The 13924-nt window shown below is 39.6% G+C and overlaps 1 protein-coding gene across 1 annotated transcript in view; it reads right to left on the bottom strand.

Annotated features, from left to right (window-relative positions):
- The window catches only part of ipo11 (importin 11), a 476887-nt gene that overhangs the window by 257700 nt on the left and 205263 nt on the right, over window positions 1-13924 (bottom strand). Inside the window, exons 17-18 of the mRNA XM_060823716.1 lie at window positions 3697-3730; window positions 1846-1886 (exon numbers count right to left, since the gene is read on the bottom strand). Coding sequence (XP_060679699.1) covers window positions 1846-1886; window positions 3697-3730 — 75 coding nt within the window. The remainder of the gene's footprint in view (window positions 1-1845; window positions 1887-3696; window positions 3731-13924) is intronic.

The following is a 13924-nucleotide window of genomic DNA, read 5'->3' as shown; positions in this document are numbered from 1 at the left end:
AGTGATTCCATGATTATTCTACAACAGAAACAAGGACTTACTGACAGCTGCCCAGCCGATTACAGCATTAACAATTGTTAACATCAAAATAATGAAAAGTGGATCAAAGTGACAAAAAGGAAAAAAAATTTCCTGAGGGAGAGTGTCCTCCCGAAACTCTTTGAAATAAATATTGCACAGAAGAGCGGCACGGTGGCACAGTGGTTAGCACTTCTGCCTCACAGCGCCTGAGACCCGGGTTCAGTTCCCGACTCAGGCGACTGACTGTGTGGAGTTTGCACATTCTCCCCGTGTCTGCGTGGGTTTCCTCCGGGTGCTCCGGTTTCCTCCCACATTCCAAAGATGTGCGGGTCAGGTGAATTGGCCATGCTAAATTGCCCCTAGTGTTAGGTAAGGGGTAAATGTAAGGGTATGGGTGGGTTTCGCTTCGGCGGGTCGGTGTGGACTTGTTGGGCCGAAGGGCCTGTTTCCACACTGTAAGTCTAATCTAATCTAAATAAGATCTCATTTCCTGGATTTGAATATTTTAATTATTCTCCCTCTTAAAATACAACCGACGATGATACATTTCCATTACAGCAAATTCCTTTTGTATGTTTTACATGTAATCATTAGGTTTTGGCATTCATTGTGAAAACTGAATTGCAAAATACAAGCAGCCAATAAGAATTTTGAAATTCAATGTAAGGCAAAAAAAGTTACTTATTCAATTATAGAAAAACTCACAACCTCAATGTCTCAAACTGGTTTGCAACCAATAAAATACTTTTTTTGAAATGTTGTCACTATGGTAATTTGAACTTTTTAATTGTCATTTTTCAATCTATTCATCTACTTTCCTGAATTCTGCATACACTGTGAATAATGCATTTACAATGTTGAGCTTAGTCCAAATACTTTTGATGCTCACTGTTAAGCTTGGTATCAATTTGGAGAAAAGAAATTGAAGTTGTACATAGAGTTGGAAGTTAGAGCTAGGACCACAGGCTAGACATTTTGAAGCATTGAAAACAAGAGCTGTTAAATTCAGAAAAAACATTATTTCAATTTAGTTCCAAGTTGTGGGACATTTCCCAATCACCAGAGGCGGGTACAATTACAACACTGAAAGGGATCTGGATGGATATATGATTGGAAGGGTTTAAGAGGGATATGGTCAGATGCTGGCATATGGAACTAGGTCAGATTGGAATGTCTAGTCTGCATGACAGGTTAAACGCAAGTGCCTGCTTCCATGCAATGACTCTATTGCTAGACTAGTATGTACCCACAACACATTTTGTCTCCAAGCCAAAGCAAATTATGGAGTAGTAACCAGCTCCTTTAATATTAGGAGGGGGAGAGAAAAATAAAGAAATTAAGCAACATTTATGAAGTTAAAAAAAAAATTATGGCTAAAGAATTTGCAGCTACCTTTCATGTAAACTTTTATTGTGAAGTATCTTTACCATCCTCAAATTCTGATAAGTAATCCACAATGGTCTCATTAATATGATTAACTTAATTTTGCAGGAATTTGCATCTGCACAGTTGTTTTACCGATGCATCATGTGCTGTGACAATATAAGCGCTAAACTGAAAAACACACTTACAAAGTTGTCCTACACACAATTTTAAAAACTGCAATCAACTGCCCTAATTAGCAATGGTTCTTTTGTTAAGCATGCATTTTCAGGACAATATCTAGCACAATCCATGATTTTAGTCACCTCATTTGCTGAAGTTTGGTCATGATTCTACCGTGATTACTTTCTCTCAATCATCAACTAAAAATCCCTACGCAATACTAAATAAAATTTACCTTTTTATCAAAGTTACAAATATGCATAGAAATAGAATACTTACTGGCACAAACTGCTCTGTTCTAAATTCAAAGTCATCTACAGGTATAATCAAGTTAAGGAAAAAGATGTTTGTTTGCCCTTGTAAAACAATCAACAAACTACTGGATTAGTAAGTTCTCGATGCATTCGGTAAATTTTTTTTCAGTGAAAATCTTACTTCTTTTCTTGATATAGCCATAGTTTAGATTCACACGATTAGAAAAAAAATTCACAAATTAATCTAAACTAAAACAAAAGACAATTAGAATCCACTTATGTCAATACATTTACTCTTAATCATTGAAAATCAACTTGAAGAATGTAAAATATTGATTACTAAAAACACTTTTGCTAAAGTCACAAAAAGAAAAAAAAAATACTTGGTGGTTCAAAATTATTCCATTTTGAAAGATTAATTTTCATTTAATGAAGTACTGTGGGCATTGCTGCCGATACCAGCATATTTTTGCCCATCCTCATTTGCCCTACAGAAATTGTTGATGAACTGCCTTCTTAAACCACTGCAATCGTGGGCACATAGGGACATTCACAGGGCTTTAAGGTAGGATGTTGGAGGATTTTCACCCAGTGATAATGATGGAACAACACTATGGCTCCATGCCAAGATGGACTCTAGCTTGGAAAAGTACTTGCAGGTTGTGATATTCCCTTGCTTCTGCCATCCTGTCATTCCAAATAGTTAGAGATCATGGGTTTGGAAGGCACTGGGACCCTTGGAGAGTTACTGCCATATATCGTATATATAATACATATTGCTGTCACAATATTAATAGTGAAGGAAGCAGATGCTGAAGGTGGTGAACATGGTGTCTAACACACATGATCCAGCCAGCACTAGGCTCACAGACTTGAATGTTATGACATTTTAAGTGATAATCTAAAGAACTTTTAAAGATTGTGAGATTTGCTGCCTCAACTATCCTTCCAGACAGTGCATTGCAGATTTCCACCCCGCTCTGGGTGAAAAAGATTTTCCTCAAACACCTTCTAAACCTCTCGGCTTTCATGTTAAAATTATACCCCCTTGTTATCGATTTGTGAATTAAGAGGTACAGCTGCATTTAACCTATACAACCCCTCAATCTTAAAAACCTCAAATAGATCCCCTCTGAGCTTTTTATCCTCAAAAGAAAGCAATCCAATTTTATCCAGCTTCTCTTCACAGTTCAACTCTTCCATTTTGTGCACCATCCTGGTGAATCTCTTCTGTACCTCTTTAGTGCAATCACATCCTTTCTATAGTGCAGTGATCATACATCACAGAATACTCCAATGGTGGTCAAACTAAATTTTGGACAACAATGGCAAGTAAATTGTCATTGCCTGGCAACTGTGTGGCATAAATGTCACTTATCAGCACAAGACTGGGTGTTGTCCAGGTCTTGGTGCACATGGTTACCAGTTGCCTAGCTATGTAATAATTTGTAAATTGGGGTGAACAGTGTTCAATCTTCAGCAAACATCCCCATTTCTGACTTTATGATGGAAGGAACCTCATTGGTGTGACAGCCATAGATGTTTGGGTTGAGGTTATTACCTTGAGGAACTCCTGCAGTGACATCCTGAGACTAAGTTTATTACTCTCTAACAGTCACAATTATTTATGCGCTATGCACGATTCCAACCAGCAGACAGCTTTCCTCCTCCTGATTCCCATTGACTCCAGTTTTATTCTGGCTCCTTGGTGTCATGGGTTGTCAGCAGAAGCAGCAATAGAGAAGGCTGAGGGATGCCACACTGATCGATCGGTTCCAGTCTCTCGTTCATGATATTGGAAAAGGTCTCCAAAGATGAAATTAAAAATAACTACCAAAAATGAACATGGCATTCCTATCAACATTGAAAAGGATATCAAGCTTCAGGGTTGTAGCTGTCTCAATGCGAACCTAAAACAAAAATAAAACAAAATGCATTTATGAAACATGAGTTCTTAATCTTAATATTAACATATTGTTCAATTGCAATAGGCATTTATCTTATTCCAGATCAAGTGAATCAACTGCATTTAAATCCAAATACAAGAATACATCAAGATGTATCTCAGACCAAAACCTTTTTAGAAACAGAATTTAAATTACTTTCTTCGGTACAAACACATTGGCAGAATGTTTCATACATTCAGATACTATGCAATATTCAAAACATTAAAGGCTGAAAAGTCGGGGTCATAAATCTTAACTGGAAAAGAAACATTTTTCAATTTCGTCTGTTTGAACAATAACTAAATCATTCGAGAAAATCTATACAGTCTATAAAAACCCATAAGCCCAGATCTGTTTGCTTTAAAGATGTGCTAGTTCAAGTGTAAAGAAAAACACAAGAATGGTTGTGACACTCCTTATTCTAAATCAAACTCTCAAATCCCTCTGTTGCAAACTTAAGGGTAAATCACAACAGTAAACAATTCAACATTGTAGTGCAGCTGAATCTTTATCTATTTAAATTACTGCTTTGGAAAATGATAGAGGTACATTGTACTCTTCCTGATTTACAAGTTTGCTCTGTCTAACACACCTCTCCAAAATTAATGCGATCACCAAATAATTTAATACCGCAACTGAAGTTTTGAGGAAGACTGCAATCAGAGGTGAAAAAAAATCATAGTCCAGATTTTGCAGTCAGCAGCAATAGGTACAATGCTAACTGTTGACCTCAAAAGAATCCTGATCTCTTCGGCTTGGATTTCATCTTTCCAGTGTTAATTTAATTCTGGTGCCAACAATAAGCAATCTCCAGCATTGTTGCTGTCACCAAACATGTTAAGCAGTCTCTCTTACTGGAAAATCTTTGGCGTCAACAAATCAGAAAGTAAAACGTGCTGATTAGCTTTCACATCTTAATCATTTTACAAACAAAATAAAAACCGGGACAAACAAATGGGATTCAGAGAAAAGCAGAAATTTCATTTACTAAGCTTTAAAAAATATTATATTCAAAACCTATTGAACTATAAATCATGGAAAAAATGAAATTCTACAAATATAATTAGCTTTGAGCACCAAATTGTTCAAGAATAATTACAAAATTAGTACAGTGTTAGAATACCCAGCTACACTTCATTCAAGCAGGCAAAAAACATTGCAAGTATATTTTCATATGTCCTTTTGACAGAAAAACAAGCTTTCATGTCAATTCAAGTAATTAGAAAATCTTTCCATTGAGGATAGATTAGTGGGGTGGAGGAGAAAGATGGACATGTTGCAAAATTAGGTCATGTACCCTTTTGTGCAGCAACTTCTCAATTTTGGCATTAAACTGGACATGTAGAGACCAGAGTTGCGTCAGTTTAACAGAGCAAGGATGACAAATATTGATAGTTTCATGACTATTACCATCTTAAAATCTATACCACCAGGAAAAATTATGCAACACAGAATTAGATATTAGTAAAAGAATGATAAAAACAGATTATTTGAGCCATCTACTCAGATGAGACAATATGTCGGCTTTACAGATACTTTCATAAATATAAAAGATTACAAAAGTTTCCTGACCAAATTCAATGAAAACGCAATGAAATGTTTCAAAGTTATTGAGATCACGAATGCTACTTTGTGATAGAATCATGAAAAAAAAAGCTCTACCTCAAGCTCAAGAAACATCATTTTAATGTCATTTTTTCCATGTGGCAGTCTTCACAGTTGTATATATTATTTAACAACAACCATATGGAAGATAACATCAGCATCACCGGTTTTTATGAAACAGCCGTTTCATGCACATACTGGTAATTTGGTTTGAATTTGACTATGATTAGTCATTTGAAAAATCTGAATGAATGAAATGCTCAGTCATTCTTTATGCATATAAAACTTCAAACCTTATTTCAAGTTGCAAATATGAACACTCAGGAAAGTACTAAGCAATTTGTAAATGTTCAAGATTTGTTTTGTTGCAGAAACCCAGTTTTGAATTCAATATGTTTTCGAATATAACTTTCAGTTTGAAGTAAATGCATTAATTGTGATAAGTAGGCATTGGATTGAGAGACTGATAATAACTGTGATATAAATGCAATTCAAATAATTTTGGAATAACTACACTGAGAAGATAGACAGTTTTATCTTATGTCAGAATTGCTAGTGAAAACAAAATAAACAATGAGTGATCAATTTCTGGTAGAAGCTGAATAAATCTCTTAATCTTATTAATCTCAAAACACTTCTTTACAGATCCAAAAACAATTCTTAACAGAACCCAAAAGCAGCCCTTGCACAGTACTCCTATCACAGAAAAATTTTTCATTCAAACATCTCAATGAGCTTAGGTTAACAGTGACTTCAACTCCAAATTTGAAAAATCTGAAGGCTTTTTTCTGGAGTTTTCATTCACCTGAATTTAAACGTTTTCAGTTTCAAAAAGCTCTTCAGAGTTTTACTCAAACATTTCTGGTCATATAGTCATAGAGATGCATAGCACAGCAACAGACCCTCTGGTCAACTCGTCCGGGCCGACTAGATATCCTAAATTAATGCAGTCCCATTTGCCAGCATTTGGGCCATATCCCTCTAAACTCTTCCTATTCATATACCCATCCAGATGTCTTTTAAATGTTGTAATTGTACCAGTCTCCACTACTTCCTCTGGCAGCTCATTCCATATAAGCACTAACCTCTGCGTGAAAACATTGCCATCCTTCCAAATCAACGAACACTGATGCAATAGCCTTCCACCCTAAATGACAATGGCTAACATAACAGAAGCTGAATCAATGGCATTGTAAGACCCATTAAGCGAATAGTGAAGAACAGGCTTTACATGATACTTCTACAACATATGAAGACTTGTCAAAACTTTGAATGAAATGTAACTCACCATTACATGTACTGGGCAACAGAGATTTGTGTTTACCAATCTAATGATGCAAAATTACATTCTATCTGCACGATGAATAGGAGACATCAACTGCTACAAGAGGTAGAGGGAGGTGGAAGGCAAACAAATGTACGATCTGGAGGACAGATTCACAACAGGAAAATAATTTTGTTCAAGAAATCTTTCCTTAGTTCACAAACAAGATCAATGTAAGAGAATAAGAGAAGAAACTAATTCATGTCACATTTATGTAATTAAAAAAGAATTTGAATATCTAACAGTATACAGAAAATCAATAACCCATCATAATGATGTTTGAGATATGATGATGCTGCTCCTTTAACAAGGTTATGGTGTCCTTGGCTTTTTGTTTCCAGAGAGGTCATAAAAGACAAGACTCCAAAAAGTTTGAAGGATTTTAGGGCCAATTTCATTATAGTTAATAGATACTGTCTCAGGCAAAAGGCCTTTAAGTTTAAAAAACAAAGCTTGTACAATGAAAGGGAAGTGGCCAGTTCTCTCAGCTCAGCTTTTTTCTGGTTTGGTTTGGTCTGTCTATTCAGTGAAAGCAGTCAGGCAGTTGTAAAAGCTGCTGGACCAAAAGCAGCAGGTCCATGCGGAATCGCTCTCTGACATCTCTCCTGTAAGACCCTGTGTTTGATTTTACCTTTTGTGCCAAGGGTCTTCCTGAGGGTTGTTGCAAGTATTTGGAACAGCCTCATTAAATTGGGATGAACTGCTAGGCTTTCAGATAGGTTATGTTATTTGGTATTTTGTTCTCTTTTGTGTTTCATTCAGTAATCTTGTAAATAAATTCTGTTTTGTTTAAAAATACATCGTTTGACTAACTGCATCCCTCCTGGAATATCCGCATTACATCTGCTTAAAACAACTAGCAAAGTGTAAAGGCTGTCAAGACAATCTATTCCTCAATCCTCACAGAAAAGAACACAGTACCCAACACGTTATTCAGAGAATTCAGGTTTATTAATTGGCATTTAGAGTACAGAAACAAGCCATTTAGTCCAACACATTCATGTCAGTCACACAAGCTTCCTCTCAGCCTTCATCTAACTCAAACATATTCTATTCCTTTTCCCCTCATGTTTACCTAGTTTCCCCCAAATATACCTCCATTAGTCAATTCAGCTGTGCCTTGTGACTGACAGTCCCATTTTCCATCTACTCTCCAAATAAACAAACAAAAACGGAAATTGCCAGATTCAAGTCTGGCAGCATCTGTGGTGAGATTTTGAGTCCAATGATTATTGATTGCTTGTTACGCATTCACCACTATCATGTATTTATGGTCCTTTAAGTCTGATCTTGTCCATAACTAAAATTAGTTTTCCCACATGTACACTGGCAAATGCTTTCAAAATCTGAGAAAGCTCGATCAAATCTTCTTTTGAGAGAAGTCCTAGCTATACATCTTTTTTTATGACAGATTAAACCTCTGGTTTCTGGTATAATTCTGAGAGCTAATTTCTGCAACTTCTCTATTTTTCAATTTATTCAATATGAAACGTGGGCATAACTGGTTAGACCAACATTAATTGTCCAACAGTAATTGCTGCTTTCTCAAAGGACTGCAGGCCTGGAGATGAATGAACAACAAAGAACTATTTAGAATTCTAGGATTTAGAACTATCTCACTAAGGTTAGGTCAAAGTCAAGAGGGTGAGTGATTTGGAAGTGAATGTGCAGGTGTTTTTTTTATGTACATCTGCTTCCCTTGTCGCTCTAAATGGTAGGTCCTAAGTTTGAGTTGAGAGCGTGGTGCTGGAAAAGATAGCATTGGAGGAGTAGGAGAATTGACATTTCAGGCATAAGCCTTTCATCAGGAATGAGACTTGGGGGGGGGGGGGGGGGCTGAGTAGCTGAAAATGCAATAGGTAGATGAAGGTGGGGGAGAAGGTGATAGTTTGAAGAGAGTGGAGCGGATAGATGAGAAAGATGATGGACAAGTCACGAGGGTAGTGCCCAGTTGGAGGTTTGGGACTGGGATAATGTGGGGGGTTGGGGAGGGGTGAGGGTGGGGGGAATGAGGGAACTGGTGAAATTCACATTAATCTTGTGGGGTTGCTGGGTCCCAAAGCGGAAGATGAGGTGTTCTTCCTCCAGGCATCAGGTAGTTAGAGATTGGCGATGGAGGCGGCCCAGGACCTACATGTCCTTGGTGGAGTGGGAGGAAGAGTTGAAGTGTTCAACCACGGGGTGTAGGGGTTGGTTGGTGCAGGTGTTTCAGAAATGTTCACTGAAACAGTCCTCAAGTTGGCATCTTGTGTCCCCAATGTACTGGAGACTACATCTGATGTAACAGATACAGTAGATGACATTAGTGGAGGTACAGGTAATTTTCTGTCGGATGTGGAAGGATCCTTTGGGGTCTTGAACAGAGGTGGGGGGGGGGGGGGGGGGAAGAGAGAGAGAGATGTGGGCACAGGTTTTGCACTTCCTACGGTGTTGGAGAAGGTGCTGGAAGTGAGGCAAGGGCTGGTGAGGGGTGGGGATCTGACAAGCGAGTCGCAGAGGGAATCGACTCTCCGAAACGCTAATATTCCTTGTGGTGGGTCTATTTGAATGTGGCGGAAGTGGCGGAGGATGATGCAATGTATCCGGAGGTTGATGGGGTAGAAGATGAGGACCAGGGTTCTGTCCTTGTTGCATTGAGAGGGGTGGGGTTCACAGGTGGAGGTGCAGGAAGTGGAGGAGATGTGCTGGAGGGCATCGTCAGCCAAGTGAGAGGGGAAATTGTGGTTTTTGAAGAAGGAGGCCATCTGGGATTTTCTATGTGGAATTCTTCACACTGGGAACAGATGTGGCAGAGGCCGACGATTTGGGAATAAGGGATGGCGTTTTTACAGGAGTCAGGGTGGGAGGAGGTATAGCCCAGGCAGCTGTGGGAGTTCATAGGTTTGTTGTAGACATCTGTGGTCAGTTGGCCGCTGGAGATGGAGAAGTGTCCGAGATGGTCCAGGTGATTTTGAGGTTGGGGTGAAAAGTGTTAGTGAAGTTCTTGAACTGTTCAACCCCCTCGTGGGAGCACATGGTGGCACCTACACGGTCATCGATGTAGCTGAAGAAGAGGTGGGGGTTGATATTGGTGTAGCTGCAGAAGATGGACTGTTCAATGTACCCAACAAAGAGGCAGGCATGGCTAGAGCACATGTTGGTTTGGAGGAAGTGGGAAGATTGGAAGGAGAAATTGTTAAGGGTGAGGATAAGTTCAGCCTGGCAGATGAGGGTGTCATTAGAAGGATACTGTTTGGGGCAGCGTGAGAGGAGGAAAGGGAGAGCTTGGAGGCCTCTGTTGTGGCAGATAGATGCTTACGAGGAAGCAGAGAAAAAGGTAGAGAATTTTGCAGAGGAAAAGGTGGGGACGGTTGCAGATTCCACCTCCGGGTCACTTTTTCAATCAAGACTCCCACCCACAAGCCTAATTCCCAAATCTTTGATTCTCCTGCTCCTTGGATGTTGCCTGACCTGCTGTGCTTTTCCAGCACCACACACTCTTTTCTGATCTCCAGCATTTACAGTCCTCATTTTCTCCTAAAGAAAGTTTTGAAGTGTTACTGTTACCTGAGGAGTTTGGAAGTTCATGCGATGAATAGTGCACAATGCCGCCAATGTCTGCTGGTTGTGGTAAAGTGATGAACATTGAATGTGATACATGGGATGTAAACCAAACTGGGCGGTTTTGTTCTGGGTGGAGACAAGACTCTGGATTGTTGTCAGAGTTGCATCTATGGACCCAAGTGGAGAGACTACCCTCATATTACTGTCTTGACCTTGAATGTGCTGGACATGCACTGTGAGAGAGGAGGAGAATTACTCACCACAGAGTTCCCTGCTTCTGAATTGGCCTCATAGCTGTAGTATTTATATTACTGGTTCAAGGTCAGTCTCTGGTCAACTGAAAATCCAAGAAGGTTGACAGCAAGGTATTCAGCAATGGTAATGACACTGAACATTAATAGGCAATGGTAAATTATTTTCAGTCGGAGATGATCATTGTCTGGCACTTGTTTGCCATGAATGTTACATATGACTTAGAGGGGCTGTCAGAGGTGGGGTTTTTTACACAGACAGTTGTGAGAGCATGGAATGCGTTGTCAGCAGCAGTTCTAGAAGCAAGGTCATTGGGGACATTTAAGAGACTGCTGGACATGCATATGGTCACAGAAATTTGAGGGTGCATACATGAGGATCAATGGTTGGCACAACATCGTGGGCTGAAGGGCCTGTTCTGTGCTGTACTGTTCTATGTTTTGTGTTCTAAACCAAGCCTGGATGTTGTGCAGTCTTGTTTTGTCTGATGACTGACTGCTTCAGGATCTGAGAAATAACAAGTGGTGTTTAGCATAGTGTTATCAGCGAACATCTCCACTCCTAACATATTAATGGTGTAAACGTCAACAATGAAGCCATGAAAATGGTTGTGTCTAGACACGACCCTGAGGAACTCCTGCTGTCACATCCTGGGGCTCAGATAATTGGCTAGGGCTAGATATCCCATTCTCTGGCCTTCCCTTGGTCCACAACCATATGTTTCCTGAATGAATACAGCAGCCACACCCCTGATTTGAGCACAGGAGCCCCTGTGTAGTCACTAGACCCTGCTTTTTCTTCCTCATTTCCTGCCCCAAGTTATTAACAGCCAAAAAGGACAACTATCTTGCATTCTCACAGGTCGGACTCAAATCAATAGAGAGCTTTCCCAATTCCCAATTATTCCAGCTTTAGAAGAGCTGCCATATTTGGTCAAGTGCAATGTCATGTGGTCATCATCAAGTCACTCTCACTTTACTTTAGAATTTTATTCTTTTGCCCATGTTTGATCCAATGCCAAAGAACATTGAACATTACAGCGCAGTACAGGCCCTTCAGCCTTCGAGGGTGCGCTGACTTGTGGAACCAATCTGAAACCTATCTATCCTATACTATTCCATTTTCATCTATATGTTTATCCAATGACCATTTAAATGCCATAAAGTTGGCAAGACTACTACCGCTGCAAGCAGCGCGTTCTATGTCCCAACTACTCTGAGTAAAGAAACTACCTCTGACATCTGTCCTATACCTATCACCCATGAATTTAAACTTATGTCCCCTCATGCTAGCCATCACCATCCGAGGAAAAAGGCTCTTACTGTCCACCCTATCTAACCCTCTGATTATCTTATATGTCTCAATTACGCCACCTCTTAACCTTCTTCTCTCTAAAGAAAACAGCCTCAACTCCCTCAGCCTTTCCTCATAATACCTTCCCTCCATATCAGGCAACATCCTGGTAAATCTCCTCTGGACCCTTTCTAAAGCTTCCACATCCTTCCTATAATGCGGTGACCAGAACTATATATTAATACTCCAAGTGCGGCCGCATCAAGTTTTGTACAGCTGCAGCATGATCTTGTGGCTCAGAAACTCGATAGCTCTACAAATAAAAGTTAACACACCGTATGCCCTCTTGACAACCCTCTTAACCCGAGTGGCAATGTTCCTTGAATAAATTCCACATTTCCATTGTGCCCTTTCCCATCGTATACTTCCTAAATCTTGCTTAATCGCATCATAATTGCCTTACCACCAGCTATAACTCTTGCCCTGCGGTATATATCTATCCCTTAAATCGGTAAACATAACCGAATTGTGGTGACTATCACCAAAGTGCTCACCTACATCCAAATCTAACACCTGACTAGGTTTATTACCCAGCAGCAAATCCAATGTGGTCTTGTCTCTTGTTGGCTTGCTAAATACTATGTCTGGAATCCATCCTGCATACATTAGAAAAAACCTGACCCATCTCATGTACTCGAACTACAGTATTTCCAGTCAATATCTGGAAAGTTAAAGACCCCATAACAACTACCCTGATACGCTCGCTCCTATCCAGAATTATTTTTGCTATCCTTTCCTCTGCATCTCTGGAACTATTTGGAGGCCTGTAGAAAACTCCAAACAGGGTGACCTCTCCTTTCCTGTTTCTAACTTCAGCCCATACTACCTCTGTAGCCATATTGAGGTCAAGAGCTGAGTGGCCCTGGCAGAACCCAGGTTTGTCAGCGAGCAGGTTATTCCTTTTCAAATGCCAGTTGATAGCATTATTGATGACTCCTTCTATTGCTTTGCTGCAGTTCAAGAATAAATTGAAAGGATAGTAATTCGTGCGTTGGAAATCCTTGCTTTTTTTTGCAGACAGGATACACCTGAGCATTTTCCACATGACTGGGAAGAGATCAATGTTGTATCTACACGGAAACAGTATGTTTAGAGGTGCATCTAGACAGGATGTCAGTAGTATTGTTGGAATGTATTCAGGGCCCATAGTCTTTATACTATCCAGTGTTATCAGCAGTTTCATGATATCATGTAGACTAAATCAAATTTCCGACTGGCATCTGTAATGTTGGGGACATCTGGAGGAGTTTGAACTGGATCATCTACTCACCATTTCTCTTTATGGACACTGCAAATGCTGCAGAGTTGTCTTTTGTGCTGATGTGCTGAGCTCCCAAGGTAATATTTTTAAATACCATTTGCTACAGAAAACTTGCAACCTCTGCCTCATTTTCTTCCAAATTGTAGATGTTAAGCTAACTGGTTTACAACTTCCTCTTCTTGTCTCCCATTTTTAAAACAAAAGTTTTAATCACCAATTTCAAAATTCAATGGAACCTTCTCTGAATCTACTGAATTTCAGAAAATTAAAACCAATGCATGAACTATCTTACCAGCTACTTCTTTCCCACGCAAAGAGCCCAGGGTGAAGTTCTGGATCTGGGGACTTGTGAGTTCCCATTGCCAACACTTTACTCAGTACCACTTCATTGCTAATTGTAATTTCTAGAGTCCAACCCTCCCTTTTATTTTCAGATTTACAGCAAATTCTTGAAATTTGCTTCTACTCTCACTAGAAAACTGATGCAAAATATCTGTGCCATTCATCTGCTGTAACTTTATTTTCCACAAGTTCATAAGAAATAGGAGCAGAATTAGGCCATTAGGTCCATCGAGTCTGCTCCACCATTCGATCATGGCTGATATGCTTCTCAGCCCCATTTTCCTGCCTTCTCTGCAATTGCTTCAACCCATTAACATTTAAAAATCTGTCTAATGCCTCCTTACACTTACTGTCCCAGCATCCACTTTGGGGTAGCGAATTCCACAGATTCTCAACCCTTTGGGAGAAATAGTTTCTCCTCAACTCGGTTTTAAATTTGCTACCCCTTACCACAAGACTATGGTCTCTTGTCCTAGAA

Source organism: Hemiscyllium ocellatum, chromosome 1, assembly GCF_020745735.1.
Source record: "Hemiscyllium ocellatum isolate sHemOce1 chromosome 1, sHemOce1.pat.X.cur, whole genome shotgun sequence".
NCBI classification, from domain to species: domain Eukaryota; kingdom Metazoa; phylum Chordata; class Chondrichthyes; order Orectolobiformes; family Hemiscylliidae; genus Hemiscyllium; species Hemiscyllium ocellatum.
This window is presented reverse-complemented; position numbering and strand designations above follow the sequence as displayed.